Source organism: Polypterus senegalus, chromosome 2 (assembly GCF_016835505.1).
Source record: "Polypterus senegalus isolate Bchr_013 chromosome 2, ASM1683550v1, whole genome shotgun sequence".
NCBI lineage: Eukaryota > Metazoa > Chordata > Cladistia > Polypteriformes > Polypteridae > Polypterus > Polypterus senegalus.
Window position 1 is genome coordinate 133217010 of NC_053155.1, and position 22335 is coordinate 133239344.

Consider the following 22335-nt stretch of genomic DNA (forward strand, 5'->3'; position numbering starts at 1 on the left):
CAGACAGCCACCTGCCTGCAGCGCCTGCCCACCGAGAACGAACACAGTACAGCCAAAGGCGGGTAGTGAATCGCCCACCACCACCCCCATTCAACAGGCAGCCACCCTAGGCACACTACAATGCTACCCACCGCTGCCCTGTTCACCCTCAATAGCCTCCATTCGGCCACAACCGGGTCACCACTTGCAGCATTACCAGCCACCCACCGAGAACGAATGGGGCAGCTGTGTGTGGTGGACGGGCAGTGAAATGCCCCCCTCTGCTCCATCCAGCCTGTGTCCAGTCAGGAGCAGTAGCTGTGGCGGCATGGTGGGTTGGCAGCGAACCACCCCATCAAACCTCTGGGGCCACAGCTATCGCCATGTGCAGGACAGTGACTATGGACAACGGGTCACTGCTTGCCGCCAGGAGCCACTCGAAATTGCCCCTCCAGCCTCTGTCCAGCCACTGCTTACAGCGTCCCCAGGCTGAAGATGATGGAGCGGCAGTTACTCCATCTGCGGTGCATGCGTCTCAGCTGCGACCCCATTCGGAAGTCATATGTTGGATGTCCATAACTTGAGATTACCTGTACTTTTATTCAAATAACAATAAATTGGAACTGAACTGATTACACAGCATTGTACATTTAATTTATCCCTTTGATTGTTGAGTGAGCTAGCCACGGCACATAACACTTTCATGGTGAAAGGCCATGTGAATTCTGAGAAAAGTCAATAGATAGAGAAAAAAGCTGGACGTGTAACATTTTTAATAAATGGTTATTTCATCTCCGTTTCAACAATACAGAGAGATTAAAGTAATCCAACTAAACAAAGAAAACTGAAGAAAAGTCTTTTCAAGATCTTCTGTAAATGTCATTCTACAAAAATGCCTATTCTAACTGAGGAAAAGATAGGACACCCTCACATGTATTCCCTCTTAAATTGGCTCAGATCTCACACAGGTATATCACACCAGGTGCACATAATTAGTAGATCGTTACTCTGCATGTTGAATGAGGCTTGCCCTATTTAAACCTCAGACATTTAGTTTGGTGTGCTCCTGACTGTTGAAGTGAGAGTGAGCACCATGGTGAGAACAAAAGAGCTGTCAGAGGACTTCAGAAAAGATTGTAGCAGCCTATGAGTCTGGGAAGGGATTTAAAAGATCTCAAAAGATTTTGAAATCAGCCATTCCACTGTCCGGAAGATAGTCTACAAGTGGAGGGCTTTCAAAACAACTGCCAACATGCCCAGGACTGGTCGCCCCAGCAAGTTCACCCCAAGAGCAGACCGCAAGATGCTAAAAGAGGTCTCCAAAACCCTAAAGTGTCATCTCGAGAACTACAGCAGGCTCTGGCTACTGTTGATGTAGAAGTACATGCCTCTACAATCAGAAAGAGACTGTACAAGTTTAACTTGCATGGGAGGTGTGCAAGGAGGAAACCTTTGCTTTCCAAGAGAAACATCGAGGCCAGACTGACATTTGCCAGAGATAAAGTTGACAAAGACCAGGACTTCTGGAATAATGTTCTTTGGACAGATGAGTCCAAAATTGAATTATTTGGACACAACAGCAGAGGACATGTTTGGCGTAAACCAAACACAGCATTCCAAGAAAAGAACCTCATACCAACTGTGAAGCATGGAGGTGGAAGTGTCATGGTTTGGGGCTGCTTTGCTGCAGCAGGACCTGGTCAGCTCACCATCATAGAATCCACGATGAATTCTACTGTGTATCAGAAGGTGCTTGAAGAACATGTGAGACCATCAGTTAGAAAATTAAAGCTGAAGCGGAACTGGACCATGCAACATGACAATGACCCAAAACATACTAGTAAATCAACCAAAGATTGGCTGAAAAAGAAGAAATGGAGAGTCCTGGAATGGCCAAGTCAAAGTCCAGATTTGAATCCCATTGAGATGCTGTGGGGTGACTTGAAAAGGGCTGTACGTGCAAGAAACCCCTCAAACATCTCACAGCTGAAAAAGTTCTGCATTGAGGAGTGGGGTAAAATTTCCTCAGACCGATGTCGAAGACTGGTAGATGGCTACAAGAACCGTCTCACTGCAGTTATTTCAGCCAAAGGAGGTAACACCGCTATTAGGGGCAAGGGTGTCCTATCTTTTTCCTCAGTTAGAATAGGCATTTTTGTAGAATGACATTTACAGAAGATCTTGAAAAGACTTTTCTTCAGTTTTCTTTGTTTAGTTGGATTACTTTAATCTCTCTGTATTGTTGAAACGGAGATGAAATAACCATTTATTAAAAATGTTACAAAAACCACATTTGTGTTTCAAAGGGTGTCCTAAGGGTGAAGACAAAAGGTTAAGATGAGCTACATAAGATGAGCAGTGATTTACAGCACTGTAAATGCTATCACAGTAGGAAGGCACCCGTCGTCAACACGTCTGATGTACTGACAAGAGACATCTTCCTGCTATCTGCGTAACAGTACAAGCTGGCTTGCTATTGAGAATGAATGGGAGTGGCGAGGAGCAGTTCACAACCTGCCCAACAGACAGCCACCTGCCTGCAGCGTCTGCCCACCGAGAACGAACACAGTACAGCCAAAGGCGGGTAGTGAATCGCCCACCACCACCCCCATTCAACAGGCAGCCACCCTAGGCACACTACAATGCTACCCACCGCTGCCCTGTTCACCCTCAATAGCCTCCATTCGGCCACAACCGGGTCACCACTTGCAGCATTACCAGCCACCCACCGAGAACGAATGGGGCAGCTGTGTGTGGTGGACGGGCAGTGAAATGCCCCCCTCTGCTCCATCCAGCCTGTGTCCAGTCAGGAGCAGTAGCTGTGGCGGCATGGTGGGTTGGCAGCGAACCACCCCATCAAACCTCTGGGGCCACAGCTATCGCTCATGTGCAGGACAGTGACTATGGACAACGGGTCACTGCTTGCCGCCAGGAGCCGCCCGAAAATTGCCCCCCTCCAGCCTCTGTCCAGCCACTGCTTACAGCGTCCCCAGGCTGAAGATGATGGAGCGGCAGTTACTCCATCTGCGGTGCATGCGTCTCAGCTGCGACCCCATTCGGAAGTCATATGTTGGATGTCCATAACTTGGAGATTACCTGTACTTTATTCAAATAACAATAAATTGGAACTGAACTGATTACACAGCATTGTACATTTAATTTATCCCTTTGATTGTTGAGTGAGCCAAGCCACGTGCACATAACACTTTCATGGTGCGTCATGTGAATTCATGGAGAGAGAAAAAAAAAAAAAAGGGCAGAATGTTACGACGGTGCAGGTCCGGCACCATGCTCCCTGTTCTCATTTGGGGAGCCTCTTGAACCCAACACCGTTTATAACAATAACCGGATAAGCACGGCAGATGGGGACAAAACAGTCCAGGCAACAGGATGATGCCAAGTGTGGAAGTGTTTTTATTAAACAACAAAAAAAAAAAAAAATCAAAACAGTTGGTGTCCATTAAAGTGCAGTGCTTCTAAAATGGTTCAATAAATAATCAATTAAAACAGAAAAATAAAAAAAGTGTTCAAAAGAAGACTAAAAACAGTGTCATAGCAGGCAGGTCTTTGCTGTTCTCCCAACTTGGATGAGTCCAGCACTACACCTTCCATCTCCCCAGCTTACCCATTACTCACGCAGCTGGCAGAGACTTCAGCAGCCGCAATCCTCTCCATTCTCGTCCCCCGTCTTGGCTGCTTCCGTCAGCGTCTGCCATACTGCTCAGGGTCAATTGTCCTTCTGTCTTCCTTCATGCACACGTGGTCGTCTTTCAGATCCCTAGGGAGGATGCCACCTTGATCATACTCGCTCTTCAACGAATAGTCAGCGGACACGATCCACATCTAGAGCACCTTTCCTCCTACGCGGGGCAAACAACCGTGCTGCCTTTCTCCATACTGGCCGACTGGACTTGCCCCTCCATCCTCTGCTGTTCACACAGCTCTTTTGCGCGGTTTTTCCCCCGTTCTCCCTTGTTTGTCTCCCTAATTTCCTGTGCCGGCCTATACTTATACAGCTCCGTGGTTGCAGTGTCTCAATCATGCACCGCAGGAAGCAGATGAAGCAATTGAGAAAGATCGCATCCTCATGTGCAGGTGCGACTTGCACCAATTACTTCAACTCCCTGCAGCTGCGCAAGTATGCTCACGTAGACTGACACGGCCAACGGATTATTTAATAAGACAGCCATTCTTTCAGAGCCATGGACCTGTTATACCACGAATGTGCGACAGAGCAGAGTAGGCTGAAGCACCACAAACAAATGATATTTTTTAATGCATGATAAATTGCTTTTGCAGAGAATAAGATAAAAGAACTGATGACAATGCTTTTGAGTGATTAAACTCACTGGCACTCACCGATACCAATCAATTCATAAATACAATGGGAGAACATGTAAACTCCATGATGACCCTGTCACTGTGAGGCAGGAATGACAGTTCTGTGCTACCAAGTCAAGTGGGCTTTATTGTCATATTTATACAAATACTTTGGTAAACTATACAATGCCAGGAAATTATGTTCCCCATCGACCACAGAGCAGTATTCAGACAAACATGACAATATAACAAAACAGAGTGGTGGGTAATTTTACATATGGGAATGATGCAGAACAAGGAAAAACATCTGTACAAATTGACATCACATGGACAAACAATAATCAGTGATGACAGGAGATGTACAATGGACAAGGAATGTAAAAATAGAGAAGAGTAATAAAAAATCTATACTTATTTTACTAAATTTCAACCTTATTAAATTTAGGTGAACTAGGATGGCAAAATTGGGCCTAGAATGCAGGGCTGTGGAGTCGGAGACAAGTTTGGGTACCTGGAGTCGGAGTCTACAAAAATGTACCAACTCCAACTCCTAATAAATTTAAATGAAAAAAAAATACAGCAAGTTCAAATGTCCCATTTCACAAACAATAGTTATAATTAAGTACCTCTCTGATGTAAGAACAAAGCCCAGTGCACAGTTGTGTTACTATTAGTGTGAAGTTCAGCTGAGCTATTATACAACCAGACATTCACATATTGTAATCTGGATTATGGTACATTACAAAAAGTGTTTTCATTTTATTTCAGATATTATGTGTTTAACAAGTTCATTTGAGTGTAAACAAGTGTAATGATGTAGATGTAGGTGTGTGCTATGGTCTGATGTGTGTTCAGGGGTTTGTCTGCACTCTCCATATATGCTCCCACCCAGGGTTGAACTTTAGCATAACTTTGCAGCACACCACCTGTTCTAGAAGATTTTGAAATTAACAAGGAACAGATTCTATGTATTGTGTCAGATAATGCTTCTAATATGGTAAGCACAATTGAGAAAATGAATAAAGTAGATGAAGAAAGTGACAAACAGATATTAGAAGAAGACAGCTCTGCAAGTATTGGAGAAAGTGAAACTGAAGAGAATAGTGAAATTTTGGATAACATTGCTGAAGAAGCATCTAAGCTTACTACTATTCAACATATGCATTGTGCTGTTCATACTCTGCCACTTGAAATAAGAGATGGATTGAAAGATCGTCATGCAGCTAATCTAATTGGCAAATTGAGGCAAGTAACTGTTGCAAGCCAGGGCTCCTAAAACAGATGCCATTTTGAAAAAATGTGCAGGAAAAGGAGCCAGTTTGGATCAAACCCCACGCCGGGGAAGCACTTATTTGATGGTAAAGCGTTTGCTTGAACTAAAAACTTTCTTGAAGAACTGGACAATGAAAATGTTTTTATTAACTGAAAACCAGAGGGCACAAGTAATAAAAGAACTGGAAATTGTACTTTCTTACCCCTTTACTGTCACCAAGAGGTTGCAATATGAAGATTTAACACCTGGCTTGATATATTGCCTGAACAAAAGTGGAAGGTTAATAGCTGATGGCATTGTATCTTAAATGAAGAAAAGAGAGAGTCTTACTGGATAATCAAATCTTGTTAGCTGTTATTTATGTTGATCCAATGAGCAGAATTTTGTTGAGCAGTGACCAGATTGCTAATGGAAAAAAGGCAATCTATGATGTAGCAGTTGGCATGAAGGGATTACTATGACCTGAAACACAACCACTAGATGAAACTATAAGCACTGGTAACTCAGGACCATCCTCTTCAAATGAAGAATTAGACTGTGATTCCTACTTGGACAAAATGGAAGTTTCAAAAGCAAACCGACATCACCTATGCGTGAAAGATAAATGACCAGTAAATGTCCAAATAAAGAGATTCCAGCAGAAGTTTTTTAAAGAATTAAAAGAAGCTGAAAAGTATGATCACTCATTGAAACTGACTGTAGAAGAAGCCATCTTTGTTAATCCAGAGATGATTAGTGATGTGGCTAGAACTGTAGCAGCAATGCCACACACCCAAGTCAGTGTTGAAAGACTATTTTCAGCTCTAAAAATAATCAAGTCAGATTTAAGAGTTTCTATGAAAGTGAATCTGGCAGAAGCAATTCTGTTTCTTAGAACATTGCATCGAGTTAATTTTGGATTGCATTTAACAGCTATTCTGCTCTACAATTGTATTCCAAGTTTAGTATATAAGCTGTTTTTTGTTCATGTAGATAAGCTTTGTTTTAAAACTACAGAAGAATCTGGTTTATACTTTTTGAACTGGTAAAGTTCCTTTTCCTGATTTTTATTCATGCTACTACTTTATAGCCACTTGATAAAAACAGTAAATAAAACCTTATTGTTTTCACTTTTTTGTTTAACTGGCCAATACGGTAGAGAGTCAGCTTCCTAGCCAGTAGTTATGTGGTTAAATGACGTGTATGTTGCCTTCATTCAATCAACATGGAAAATACATTACCATATTAAATACAGAGGAGTCGGAGAGTTGGAGTCAGAAGTACCGGAAACTAAGGAGTCGGAGTAGAAGAATTTATCTACTGAATCCACAGCCCTGCTAGAATGTATGTGTACAGTATGTGTCTTTGTCCTGCCATTAAAAAGTGAGCTAAGAAGATGGATGAATGCCTATAATGTCTTTTCAGATTGTGAACCTGATTATATACTTAATATTCTCTCTCACTAAAGCATATGCATGCATAATTATTATTTACTTATTTGAATGACACCCTTATCCAAGACAACTTACAACATTTGAGATAAAAGTGATTACGTTTCATTTTGATTTCCCAATTGGAGCACAGAGAGGTGAAGTGACTTGCTTATGGTCACACAGTGTCAATGGCAGTATCTGAACTGATATCTTCAGGGTTAAAGTACAAAGCCTTATCTACTATGCCACCAGCAGCAGGCAATATCTTTATGAAATAACAAAATGAACTTCAGTATAGTGAAAGAATGTAAGTGATCATAAGTGTGACTTTTTTCAGTCATTATTGTCTAGTTGTCTACAGAATAGACAGCAATTCACATCTGAGCATCAAAATTCTATGTCAATAACTGTGCTTGGTGCAGACTATGTAAGGTGAATCCATGCTTCTTTCACAATGGGACTCCAGTACCAATATACTCCATTATAAATTGCAGGAGTGGGCTAATTTATTTATTTATTTTAGAATGTATATAATGTATAAAATGATAATGAAGAAATAACTTTGACATGAAAAATACCGAACTTATACTGTAAGTGTGAAGTTGATGGGATTTAATGTAAAACATTTTGGCAGCATGTGAAAATTACACACAAGAACATTCTTCAGAATTACAATATATATTTATATGTAAACATACATTGCTTATTTAGTAACAAAAAAAGAAAGCTGCAAATTCTTCCACTGGTGGGGTGGGTAAGATAACATATAAGTCGGACCTTTAAACCCGAAAAATCGATCATAAAATCAGACCCCAACTTATACGCCTGCTCAAAAATGTGACACTTAAAATTTTTTTATTGTACATTTTCTTGCCTCCTCCAGTCTCTCATCAGTTTCTCAGATGCATCAAAGTGGCAGCAGCGCAGTTACCAATTTCTTTTGCTAGTTGAATGATGTTTCATTTAAAATCAGCTTCATATTTTCTTCTGATTGAACGCTCCATCGTAGATAAGGGATGCTCTTATGATAAAGGTGTATGAGGGTGTGAGATACAAAGAACACAAATCAGTGCAAACATTGCCTCAGAATAGTTTGGGTATTACCGTGTGGTCACACAGGCACAACAGAGAGAGAGAGATAGGCTAGGAGCACGCGCTGATAGTGTGCATTGCCGCACCCACATAGAAAAAAAAGGCAGTGTGCTCCATGGTTACTCTCTCAGGAGGGCGTTAGCATATCATAATCTCTTGGGCCAATAGCGTGAGTTTTCAGCATTCGACTTATACAACCGACATTATAAAATACTAGAAATCATACTGTAAAATCAAGTCCCAACTTATCTGTGGGAGAACTTATCCATGAGTATATATGGCACATCAGTGTCATTTAAAAGTACTTACCTGTGCACTAATGCTATGGAATGATTTGTATGTTACATAGACAGCCCCTAATGAGCTTGGTGATCCCATTATTCACACCTGAGTGCTTATGTTGTTTGGGAAGCCTAAAGAACAGTATCTAGTGTCACTGATACAAAATTAGATTTTACATAGATTCACTTACCAAAAAAAAAAAAATTCCTCATTGCATGATGGTCAGAAAACCATTTAAGCTCAAGGAATTCTCTGAACAACCTGACACACAATGTCTATGTCACAATATCCCATTTGAAGCATCACAATGGTAAAGACGTAGCTAGGGTGGGAGTATAACTCTACTTGCTTATGAAGAAAGGATGGTGTAATGGTCTCAAACACATGCCTGCTGACATACTGAGTGACCAACTTACTGTATGTAAATAGCTGCAACTGATACATCAGAACATTTTAATTACTTTGTGATGAATTAGGACATTTTGAATTACTTTGTTACATCTATTAGCATTGACAGAATGAGAAATTTCAAGTACACTAGAGCATATCAATAGCTATATATCTTTCTTAAATGTGTAATGAATATCTATTCATTCAATAAGTGCTCCCTTACCTTAAATGAGCTGCAACCATTTCATCATGTGGAGGTTCTAGTACCTGCTGACACTTCTCTTCTGGATTTGCGAGCTGTAAGGATTGAAAAAAAAATAATGAACTGAATTAAACACATTAATTAAATATTGAAAAAAAAAGTTCTGGAATAATTAAGGTACAATTCTCAAAGTGCAGCTCCTTTTATCTTTTAACAGGGTTGATATCAGCTTACTTCTATTTTACTTACAATAAAACAACACCCCATAATGACAACGTGAAAAAAGTTTACTTGAGGTTTTGCAAATTTATTAAAAATAAAAAAAATTGAGAAAGCACATGTACATAAATATTCACAGCCTTTGCTCAATACTTTGTCGATGCACCTTTTGCAGCAATTACAGCCTCAAGTCTTTTTGAATATGATACCACAAGCTTGGCACACCTATCCTTGGCCAGTTTCACCCATTCCTCTTTGCTCTTGCAGGGTTATCACCAAAAAGTTCGCCAAACTTTTACATCTGTTCACGACCACACACTAGGTGTACGAATGAGCCAGTTTCCCTTTCGGTTTGTGTGCGCCGATGATTTCCGCACGTTTTCACTCTCTCCCTGTGCCTTCCCTGTGCAGCGAGAGAGAGTGAGAGACACAGACACACGAGTGCGCGAGCGAGCGCGCGAGAGAGAGAGATAGAGAGGGAGAGAGAGAGAGAAAGAGAGACGTACGCGCACGAGAGAAAGAGAGACACGCGCGCGCGTGAGAACATTTCCATTGCCTTACTGTATAGGAATTCCTGAACTTGGGGACCATTTACTCAATATTCTAAAACAAGCTAGGGAGGAGATCTGAGGGAATACATTTGCTTTGGATGTGTGTGTTTGGTTGGTGTCATGTTAATATCTAAATACAGTGTCAGACGTATTTGTCAAAACAACTTGCCTTCCGGCTAAAACTTGTTGCAGCTGGTACAAATCTGGACACTGGAGCTGTCCCCTTAAGTGAATCACAATTTGCGAATAATTGCAAAATTCTTTCTGGGCTTTCACATTCATTCATATTACATATTGTGCCATGCTAGTAGCACAAAGTAAGAGTCATTCTAGCAGCCAGATGATGAAAAGAACCCTAATTTAAGAACAGGATCATACATCATAGAAAACATAATTACAGTGGGCTCCCTTTGAAAATTCACAGGGATTTAATACATCAATTTAACATGCCACAAGACTGGATGACATAATAATGTATCCCAACACCAAACACCCCCATCCCATTTTTAAATTACTGAGCAGATGATTAAGATTGCTAGACAGCATACCGACTAATTTCAGTGGTAAGATAACACTGTCAGTTCACTAGGCCATCAGTACAGGCTTTTTATAATAAGAGATTCCTGAAAACTGTGATTTCAATCATCTCCAATCCCATAAAACTTATCAACAATCTTCTGGCCTTCAGGCATCCAACAAGGAATATTTGATACCTTACAAGTAATATCAAACAGTTTTTAAACTGTTAATTCACATATGCCTGATCTGTTACCAAAATTCCAGAGTGAAAGCACTTGTACCACCAGATTGTCTGTACCAGTGATATACTTTTAATGACCATCTGCAGCTCAGTTACTGGTACTAGCAGCTTTTTACACATGCTGTCTAGGACATATTTTATCTTTACGTGTGATATCAATAGTTTGTATACTGCTGCATTATTTCTTTACAAATTGTTTATTATCATGGTTTTGTTTAGTAACTTGCTGCACAGTGTTATTATATTATTTGCTGTATTACTGAAGCATTTCTGATTTATCTGCACCAGTGTAACTAGCAACAAATACTATTATTATACTGTAATGCCTCTCGTCCTTTGTCATAATGATCATCTATTCAACTGGTTAACTTGGCACAAAATTATTTTGCTATTTTTTATTCTATTATTTTTTTACTCAACTTACTCAGTCAACTAATTAATTGTGTGGTTCACTTTGTTAAACTGGCCGATTGTTAGTCATCTATGTCTTTTCCCATTGTATCCATCAGTTTCTAAAAAGTGTAAACAAAATGTGTACATATCAAACAATTCTAAGAACTTGAAATAGCAAGGGCTACATCCTTACAATATAGCATTTAAAAATACATATTGGAGGTTCCTTCAAAGTAACCCTTTCTCTGCATATAGGTTTCTAAAGATCAGAAGCAAGACACTTTGTTTCTCTGTCCCAACATTGTTTCTTTCTAAAAATATCAATTAATTGATGAACAGCATTTATTATGGCTTTACAGTAGGCTTGCTCAAATGTCTAACTACAGTTATGAATCGAGTTTCCAAATCAAACACCATCAATTACACAATAAGTTAAACTAAGACATCATTAAATAAATACTTAACCATAAATTTAACTCGAACAAGAAAATTCAATTTCTGATTATAGAGCAGGTACACTAAATGTTGCCTACAAACACTTGACAAATATTTTCAAGAAATATCCAAAACAACATTGTATATAGCAGTTTTGTGCAATAACTGTGGTTAATGTTACATTTATATCAGAAAACTGTGGTCTTGGTAAATGTGTGTGGTAGACAAAGGTAAACCATCATACCTGTAGCCTGGGATTTGCCACGTGAGGGTGTTTGAATGATAACAACTCAGCGCAGAATGCCCCATCACTTGTATCAATAGCCTCAACCACCTAAAATAGTTAAGCATAATTTCAGTTTAAACATTTTTGTTAATTAACTAATCAGAAATTTAGATAATACACTACTGGTCAAAAGAGTTAGAAAACCCTAGTTCTTTCAGTTTTTCTTCAAATTTAATCAGCTGAAATACAATGAATGACCTAAAATGTTGAAAAGATGTAAATTGACAGAGGTTTAAATTTAAAGTTTGGGTTAGAAACACTGAGGAAAAAAAAACAAAAAAAAAAACCACACACACACACCAAATTTCAGAATATTAAAAATGGTCCTTCTTTAGGGAACAACTTTCTTAGGTATAGAGGCTAAAGCAACACAATCTGTTCCAATTCTGTCTTTAAGACAGACAAGAAGGTTTTAATGTTGGGACACCTGTGCAAATTGTTTGCTTCAACTTGCAGGGCTTAATTTACTTTAATTACTATAGAACATCTGTAGGCTGTAACCTATTAGTTGTTCCCTGAAGAAGGCCCATTTGTAATATTCGGAAATTTCCTTTTCTTCAGTTTTTACTAACCTAAACTTTAAATTTAAACCTCTGGAGTTTACTGTGTACTTATTCCCCATTTTAGGTCATTCATTGAATTTCACCTAAGTAAATATGAACAACTGGAAAAACTAAGGTGTTCTAAAACTTTTGATCGGTAGTATACATAATCAGTTCACAAAGGTTTCTTCTATTATTAATATAGAGCAAGGTTAGACAGCTCTGGTCTGTAAGTGCCACAATGACCTTAGGTTTCCTTACCAACCAAATAATATTTGACATCAATCTTTGTTCCAGTGTGGTTGCTGAGGTGTCACACACTACACTCGGGTCCTAGTGCTTTGCCATGTGGTGGGTGCGGCAACGCACTATCACAGCATGCTCCCAATTTAATCTTTGCTGCTAAATTAATTTTACCTCTAATTATAATTATCTCAAAAACACTTTTTTCTCAGTGAAAATTCAAAAAGATGCTTATTGATTTCACACATATTTACCATAAAAAATGAATTCACATACTTTGCTGCAGTTCTGTTGTTGAGACTTACTTTTTTTATTTGTTAACTAGAAGAAGTAGAAGAGATGTTTTGATGATTGATCTTTCTAATAAACTTTTTTAAATAGGGAAAAATACAATAAAAAGTGCTGATGAAGAGGAAAGCAGTGCTTCAGTTTGGAACTTTGAGTATGTCTCCGATTTGTAACACCACATCAATTAAGCTTCAGGGATATCAATCAGTCCAGTTAGGAAGCATAAGTGATTGTGAATCAATTTCACCTTACACTGGTGCAGTGGGCCCTGGGTTTCTCCTGGTACAGAACAATGCCTGGCCTCCTAAGGCCAGAGTATGCAGCTAGTTCCTGGATGACAAAGGCATTGACGCCACTGTCTGGCCTGCAAGTCCGCCAGCTCTCCTCATGTAACAGCATGGCCTGTCTTTTGGTATCTCCTCCACGCTTTTGAGACCTTCATGTGAATGTGCCATCCTGGAGGAGCAGGACTACTTGTACAACCTGAATTGGCTATAGGTACTGCCTCATGCTACCAGTAGACAAGGACACTAATAAAATGCAAAACTAGAGACGAATCAATTAGAAAGGATAAGGAGAGAGCAATAGTTTGTGGCCACCACCTGCAAAACCATTCCCTTTTTGGGGATGTCTTGTTCTTGCCGCCCCAGTGCACCTGTTGTCACTTTCATTTGCACCTAAGCAGTTGAAGGTGATTCACAATCTCTTACGCTTCCTAACTGGACTGACTGATATCCCTGAAGCTTAACTAACTTGGTGTCAGACTGTGATGATTAAGTGTTCATTAAATTTTTTTGACCAGTATACTTGTTATCTTTAACAAAATATCTATAACAACAGAAGTCACTACAGGACCAGGCTCAAGATTTTCTGATATGTTAAAACACCAAATTAAAAACACTTCATTCATCTCACATTAATCCAGAATACATTGTTCAAAAAAGGCAATTCCTGACTAGTGTAACAAAACTAATCTCAGAAAATTAAACAAAGATTGAAATAAAGTAGATTATGTATTTTGTACATGCACTGACTTCCTAAAAAGTGAACTGTGGGTCTTTACAATTTATACAATAAGATACTTGTGTGTTATAACACCACAACTCAAACCACACAGCGCTTCTTGTACTTGTGTGTTATAACCACACCACTCAACCCAGATAGTGCTTCTGTTTCAAAAGTAATTAAAAATCAAATTTCTTGTATTCTTGTTTTGTAAATAAACAAATGTAAAAAATGATGTTTTCTCTTGCCTGTGGCAGGATTAACATTAATGTAAAAAACAATGAAGTTTTGCTCTTGCCTGTGCTGAGGTTATGATAATGTATTTCATTTAAAAATTGAACCTATTTTCTGGATTTTTTCCTTTAAATAAATGGATGTATAGTTCACATATCACTCATTGGAAACTGTGTTGAAAAATGCAAATAATGTTTAATACCTTAGTATTAGTAATAGTAATTTTTAAAAACAGTAATATTTATAAAAAAAACTGTACTTCATGACAATTTACAATACACACAAATTTAACACAATTTTAATTAGTTAAACACTTATATGGAACAATGATAAAAAAAAAATCAAACAAGGGAAGACAATACTACGTTTTAATCAAAGAAAATAATCATAATTTGACTTCAAAAACATCAGAGTGAGGTCACTGACCTGTTGAAGATACTGGTTAATTGTTATGTGAGCCATTAAAATGGTAAACAAACACCTCTCAAAAATTGGAGATGGAGCGTCTCTTCACATCACCCACTGCACATAAAAAAAGAGAAAGTAGTTACGCACAAGATTTGAGTACATGATTATTTACTCGTTTTTCTTTTAAGTGTACGAAGGTGAATACTTACAGTGCTATCTATAGTTTGTATAAAACATTTTTGACATTACTTAAGTCTTGGGTTTTCCAGATTGCCATGGTTCCAAAACGGTACAGAACTTACTAATTGAGCTAATGTTGTGATGCATGATTCGAGAACGATTCGTTGTTTTGAACAACTTTTTTCATTGAATCATATGATCCGATTCGTGAGCACGAACGAATCGAGTCAGTGGAGTTCGACAGAAGTACTAAACCGCACGACTGTGCTGATGTCGTCTGCGTCTTACGTTTCGCTGGTAGGCGTGCGAAGGGAATGTGCATGAATCGCCTGACTTATTTGATTCGTTAAAGTCACTATTTTCCCGTTTATATTATTCGCGAACGAGTCATTAGGAGTTGCACAATTCTTATTCACCTGTAACTATATTTACATTTTTCAAAGGGACCCCCACCCTCCTGGACTTTCCAAATAAGCCAAACTATAAATTAATCAGAATTATCGCTTCACTTAAATTATTAGTTCGAAATGACTAAATCAGTAAAGGGAATCGAAATGCCCATCACTAGTGTGTTAGACGCAAGAAACATTGAAGACTTGTAAAACTGCACATGAAATCGAGTGGGGTGGAGAGCCCCTTCGCATTTCGGCCGCATAAAAACGAGACAAACTGGACATTTCATTCAACTCCGGGATGCGATGCATAAAACTGGGATGCGCTGCCTGAAATTGAGACTGGCCGTCCTAGTATTGTTAAATAAAATGGGAAGAGTAAAGTACAACTAAACACTTGGCAGAGAAGAGAAAATGAAGAAAACAAAATATCCCCAAGATGCATGTTCACGGAGATATATTTTCCAATCATTACTAATACGTCATAAATTGAAATATTGTTTAACAGAACTACAGACATTCTCAGTTTGCATTTAAAAGCCGACAACAGCAAAAACGTGACAGTTTAAATATTCTGTCAAGTAACACAAAGAAACTTTGCAAGAGAATTTTTTCTTACACTCTTACCTGAACAAGCAGATGACCTGGAAGTAGCTATTGAGCCGGAAGTAGTAATAATACACAAATGTCGCTTAGCTATTTTTCATAAACATCTCTTCTATAGCCGCACGGTAACAAAGGTGATTTTTCTTCTTAACACAGTCCATAATTCAACGCATATGTTTATGGTCGTGCTAATAAAATAACATTCGATCGCTATTGCAATATTTAATCAAAGGGATAACAAGAAGTAGAACAGAACTTATTCTGATTGGCTGGCTGCATGCTTCCAGCCAATGTGCTTAAGTGTTACGCAGGTCGGTGCCCAAGGAACATCCCAAGAACAATGCCTATATGGTCTTTGATTTACACATGCAAACAGTTTAGGGGGAAGCTTTGATCTGTGTGTGCACTTAAATACACACGCAAAGCATTTTCTTTGTACAATAAAGGCAATTCTTATTTTAAAGTAATGCATTTTTGCGTTTTAATCCTATCACCTCCCACTACCTGTTTTGCTAAATAGTGCCAAAGCTATTCAGTTAATACAGCATTGATTTCTTTGAAAGTGCATACTTTGCGCTGCAACGGCATGCAAAAAAAAAACCAAAACAAAACAAAATTTAGTGTCGCCTTTACGTAACACCTGCTAATTGGAAACTGTAACAGTAATCTTCGGAAAAAAAAAAAAAACACACACCTCTCCCAAGATGCATCGGCTTGGAGGTGGAGAAAGAGGCCATCTTGTTCGGCTTTTCTTTCCTTGACCCGGTGCTGGGTGTTTATTTGTCTTTCTGCGTTTGATTACATCACCGTTAGCAAAAGCGTGTCAGATGTACACATCGAGTTGTGTCGTCCGTGACTGATATATGTACTGGACAAAAATCAAATTAACAAACATGTCAGCTCCACGGATACTGCTGCCAAGTAGTGTGGAGAGTTTTCTAGCACTGAATTGCCAATAGCACTTAACTCAAAGGAGGTACAACAAACTCTTTGATCATCAGGGAGGTGCTCAGGACAACAAGATTCTCTCCGAAATCAGGGTAACAGTGAAGTGCATTGACGGAGGAGGGACAAAACTATTTGTGATCACTTTGATTGGCGGTTCATCGAATTTGCATTTGGAATAACCAGAAACCCGGATTTTATCACGGTAGTGTGTGGCCAAACTTACTGATTAGCTTGTTGTGTTCCACAGCGTCGTTTGCCAAGAGAATCGAGGAAGAGGAGGGGGCGACGGCGGTCACCTGTAATTTGTCAAGTTTACAGTTTCAGGAAGCACAGGAATGGCAGACGAGACTCAGCAAAACAACAAGAAAGCCAGTTTTTCGGCTTTAGCGGAACACACAAACGGTCTTACCAAATCCTCTTCGCTAGCTGCGAAACGCAGCGGATCGAAGAAACTAGTCATTAAAAATTTTAAAGGTAAGGTGTTCCATGGCTGTAGCGTGTTCTCCATGAAGTAGAGTAATGAATGGTATATAAGCGTTAAATTGGCGGCCTTTTCCACCATATTAGTTCCTAAACGACAATAAAGCGTCTGCACCTAGACACGTTTTGTGTACATACGTGAAGCGCCACCTCTTATGAAAAGATTGTCTCGGCGCATATAGCCAGGCTCGCAGCAAACTTTCTAGAGTGCCAGTGTGCGCAGGCGCTTTTGACGTCATCTCTAAGTCACTTGCTTCCCGGCGCAGCTTTCATCAGTGCTTTACATAAAACCATGGGATACAAAATTTAACAGGTGGAGCTACAGCCGATAAAACAAGGCAAAAACAAAATGTTCAGCTAAATCGAGACATATATGAATTTATTTCGGGGACATGGCAGCTAAAACCTTGGATATAGTCATACATAGAGAATACTGAACACTATGGAAGCATTGATTAATTCCAATTGAAACCAAATAAAGTGAAGTTATTGTTTTTCTTGTTATATATTCATTTACATGTGACAATGTATCATTTTATCGCCCTAACTGTGCGATAGGGTAACCCAAGCCTTTTATCCCCTTATGAAAGAAGACTGTCGCATCACTTTCCTTTTATTTACAGTTTTCATTTGTGTGCCAGATGCTGCATGAACAGAACCGTCATTTTTATAAACTGCAAGCATCTTGGTCAAATAAGATTAAAATAACACCAAAATTTAACCAATCTACCAATGTTACCATTATACTGTGTAACATGTCAATGAAAGATGATAAAATATTTGAACCAAGATAGGTTTTAGTAATATATTTTGGATGTCTAAAATGTTTTGGTCTCGGTTAAATGTTTTCACCCATTCATCCTCCACATTTTGTTCCACAGGCTGAAATCATTTTGCCATATCTCTTATTGCCGGTGCCTTAACACTACCTCAGGTCTACATGCTTTCTCTCGTTTAGAAAACTTTAACATGGGTCAGCCTCCTCTTGGCTTTGTGTTCTGGCTTGCTACTGTGAAACTGCTCAAAGTTTGTATAATTGTTTCCCTTCTGCACCATTCCAAACAGGGAGCAGCTCTTAAAAACTCTTCCATGACCACCTCACCAATAGTAATATTGAACTGAACTGTACGGCCTAATTATGAAAACCAGATTAATAAGCACATTTCAGACATGTATGTTCTTTTTAAAGTTTAAAAACTAATTCAGTGTGGCACAGCACTGTCAAAGACACTCATCACATTACAGTGATTTGTTCATTTCTGCCAGTTTTAAATTTCACTGTGCTTGGTGTGTGCGTGTGTGTGTGTGCATGCCCTGCAGTGGGCTGCGCTCTGCCTGGGATTTGTTTCTGCCTTGAACCCTGTGCTGGCTGGGATTGACTCCAGCAGACCCCCCATGACCCTGTGTTAAGATGTAGCGGGTTGGACAATGACTGACTGACTGACTGACTTTGGAATGGTAAGTGATTGTTGCAGAATCATAACGCTCTCAGCTTCATTGGGATATGCAGGTGACAAATTTATATTTGTTTTGAAAGCAATTGTTTTCCAAAATTTGACACATCATATGCCACTGTCTTTGTCCTTAAGCAGCTCTATGCATAGATTTTATAACTTAAGCCTCTTATACTGGTAGAACTGTAAGGTTGGGTTAGAAATACCCAAAGTCCCAATTTCATACTATGTGGGACAATTATAATTGAAGTTTTTTTTAAGCCCATACACGTTGTTCTTTAGTATTATTTTGTAAACGCATATTGAACATAGCCTAGAATACTTTATATTCTTCTTTCATGAAACTTTGTGTTTTTTTTTACTTGTACTGAGTTAGTTAAAGAGACACAGAAAGACACGGATGTCTGAACACAGTGAATAATGGAGGGGCTATGATTGCTTTATGTTTATAGTAGAAATATAACTGTTAGTTAAACTTTCTAATTCAGTAGTTTGTCTTTATTTACTCAACTCCTTTAACATCTAGGAATTTGATCAACATTTCGAGGCCATGTTAACATGATGGTGCTGTTGCCTTAGAACCCTAGAATCCCGGGTTTGTACTCAAACAATGGAGATTTGTTTATTTTTGTTGGCATTGTAGCTGTGTGGTGTTTTCTAAGGCAAATGATTTTTTTGGCTATGTTGACTTGTGTCTGACAATAGCTTGTGTGTGTCTGTGCAAAGGTTTGTGATTTGTTGCTCTGGCTTCTCATTTGGGGTTGGGTTCAGCCGTGCACCTTATGCTATTGGGATGTACTGTGGCACTCTGTAACCCTGAATCTTTACAAACAAGTTCCAAATAAGATTTGCTGTAAATATCCACAAACTGTAATACAGTGAGAGAGCAGCACTAAGTCCTGTGGTATTATGTATATTGTGGATTTATAATCCATTGAAAAGTCTTGTATATTTAGGTGTTTGTTTTCTATTCTCATGTCCATATTTAATGGTGCTAACTGTCTGTATCATTATTTTGTTTAATATTTTAATAGTATATTTCAGTAGATACTGTATATAATTATGATCCTGAACAGAAGAAGTGTTCTAAGTGAAAATTATTTGAGTCGATTGCGTATGGCATGATGACACAGTGTTTGGTAGGTCTGACTTGCAGCTCTATAAAATTTATCCAGGTTCCAGACAGGAGTTTGCATATTCCACCTATGTCTGTGTGTGATTTTTCCCGACATGCTCTAGTTTTCCCTCCACATCCCAAAAACACACATGCATGAAGCTGGTGTGCAGTGAGTGACCAAAACACATTTATACTTGTTGCTACCTGTTCGATCAGCACACTGATTTTTTCTTACTCTCTGAATGTCAGTGTTACATAGCTGATAATGTCATAACAGAGGATGTGAGACTCTGCTGATGGAAGAAGAGTTGTGCCTACTGTTAGTGGCTTAAAGAGGAAGAAAAGGATAAGGTGGTGTGTTCGATCTATTGACCAAAAGTGGTGAAGGCAGTGGAAGTGTAATTTTCTAAGTGTGGCGGGCCTACATAATCATCATCTTCTTCTTTCGGCTGCTCCCGTTAGGGGTTGCCACAGCGTACCATCTTCTTCCATATCTTTCTGTCCTCTGCATCTTGTTCTGTTATACCCATCACCTGCATGTCCTCTCTCACCACATCCATAAACCTTCATTTAGGCCTTCCTCTTTTCCTCTTCCCTGGCAGCTCTATCCTTAGCATCCTTCTTCCAATATACCTAGCATCTCTTCTCAGCACATGTTCAAACCAACGAAATCTCGCCTCTCTGACTTTGTCTTCCAACCGTCCAAATTAAGCTGACCCTCTAATGTACTAATTTCTAATCCTGTCCATCCTCGTCACACCCAGTGCAAATCTTAGCATCTTTAACTCTGCTACCTCCAGCTCTGTCTCCTGCTTTCTGGTCAGTGCCACCATCTCCAACCCGTATAACATAGCTGGTCTCACTACCATCCTGTAGACCTTTCCTTTCACTCTAGCTGATACCCGTCTGTAACAAATTACTCCTGAAACTGTTCTCCACCCATTCCCCCCTGCTAGCACTCTCTTCTTCACCTATCTTCCACTATTCCCATTACTCTGTACTGTTCATCCCAAGTATTTAAAGTCGTCCACCTTCGCCAACTCTACTCCCTGCGTCCACACCATTTCATTGACCTCCCTTTCATTTCACATGTATTCTGTCTTGTTTCTACTGACCTTCATTCATCTCCTCTCTAACGCATATCTCCATCTCTCCAGGGTCTCCTCAACCTACTATCGCTACATATCACAATGTCATCAGCAGACATCATAGTCCACAGGGACTCCTGTCTATTCTCTTCTGTCAACCTGTCCATCACCATTGCAAATAAGAAAGGGCTCAGAGCTGATTCCTGATGTAATCCCACCTCCACATTGAATGCATCCGTCGCTCCTACCGCAGACCTCACCACTGTCACACTTCCCTTGTACATATCCTGTGCAATTCTTACGTACTTCTCTGCCACTCCCCACTTCCTCATACAATACCACAGCTCCTCTCGAGGCACCCTGTCCTATGCTTTCTCCAGGTCCACAAAGATGCAATGCAACTCCTTCTGGCCTTCCCTAAACTTCTCCATCAACATCCTCGGAGCAAACATTGCATCTGTGGTGTTCTTTCTTGACATGAAACCATACCGCTGCTCACTAATCATCACCCCACTTCTTAACCTAGCTTCCACTACTCTTTCCCATAACTTCATGCTGTGGCTCATCAATTTTATTTCCCTGTAGTTACTGGAGTCCTGCAAATCCCCCTTATTCTTAAATATCGGCACCAGTACACTTCTTCTCCTCTCCTCAGGCATCGTCTCACTTTCCAAGATTCCATTAAACAATCTGGTTGAAAACTCCACTGCCATCTCTCCTAAACTCCTCCATGCTTCCATAGGTATGTCATCTGGACCAACGGCCTTTCCATTTTTCATCCTCTTGATAGTTGTCCTTGCTAGTCTGTTGCACTTCCTGATTCACTATCTCCACATCATCCAACCTCTTCTCTCTCTCGGTCTCTTCATTCATCAGCCTCTCAAAGTACTCTTTCCATTTGCTCAACACACACTCCTCGCTTGTGAGTACGTTTCAATCTTTATCCTTTATCACCCTAACTTGCTGCACATCTTTTACAGATCGGTCCCTCTGTCTAGCCAATCGGTGCACATAATGAGCAGGTGAATTTCAAAGGTTTTTGCTTGTCGTCTTTGCATATTGAAGGCCTATTGCATCATATTAATTAATTTAATTAATTATTCTGGCACCCACGTAACCAGCCTCATCTTGAAATGCACAATTTCGGATACACATCCACTGCATCATGTAGTTAGAAAATGTGCATAGAGGTCGTGTCTCCAAATCTGACAACAATTTCACCATGCAGCCTTCGTCCCTTCCAAAGATGCGTAAAGTGTAAACTAGACTTAAATTGGTCCTCTGGTGTGGATATGGGGGGGGGGGTTTGGGTATGCATGAGTTGGCCCAGTAATTAATTTGCCCTCCCATTCAGGGTTGGTTTCTGTTTTGTTGTTGATGCTCTGTATAGGCTGTACCTCCCTTTGACCTTTACACCAGATTAAGCATATGCGATGAATGAATGAATGTAGGTGGGGTTGGGTGGTATGGCCAACAAATTTGAAATGATCATGATTATGGTATATATCACAGTACTACCTATGTGCATATACAGGTGCATTGCAAAAAATCATCAAAAAGTTCATTTATTTCAGTAATTCAATTCAAAAAGTGAAACTCATATATATTCATTACACACACAGTGAGATATTTCAAGTGTTTCTTTTCATTTTGCTGATTATGGCATACAGGTAATGAAAACTCAAAATTCAGTATCTCAGAAAATTGGAATATTACATAAGATCAATAAAAAAAAAGATTTTTAAAACAGAAATGT

At 39.4% G+C, this 22335-nt stretch overlaps 2 protein-coding genes across 3 annotated transcripts in view; one reads left to right on the forward strand and one right to left on the reverse strand.

The window, feature by feature from the left end:
- The window catches only part of pcid2 (PCI domain containing 2), a 46075-nt gene extending 29802 nt beyond the window's left edge, over nucleotides 1–16273 (reverse strand). Inside the window, exons 1-4 of one of the 2 annotated variants that reach the window (XM_039744644.1) lie at nucleotides 16187–16273; nucleotides 14333–14428; nucleotides 11553–11642; nucleotides 8972–9045 (exon numbers count right to left, since the gene is read on the reverse strand). In XM_039744644.1, the coding sequence (XP_039600578.1) occupies nucleotides 8972–9045; nucleotides 11553–11642; nucleotides 14333–14368 (200 nt within the window). In that variant the 5' untranslated portion in view covers nucleotides 14369–14428; nucleotides 16187–16273. Of the gene's footprint in view, nucleotides 1–8971; nucleotides 9046–11552; nucleotides 11643–14332; nucleotides 14429–15513; nucleotides 15754–16186 lie in introns of those variants that run through there. The other variant, XM_039744643.1, reaches the window with a different exon arrangement.
- Nucleotides 16274–16276: 3 nt separating this feature from the next.
- The window catches only part of cul4a (cullin 4A), a 107397-nt gene continuing 101338 nt past the window's right edge, over nucleotides 16277–22335 (forward strand). The window contains exon 1 of the mRNA XM_039744642.1: nucleotides 16277–16914. Coding sequence (XP_039600576.1) covers nucleotides 16776–16914 — 139 coding nt within the window. The 5' untranslated portion in view covers nucleotides 16277–16775. The remainder of the gene's footprint in view (nucleotides 16915–22335) is intronic.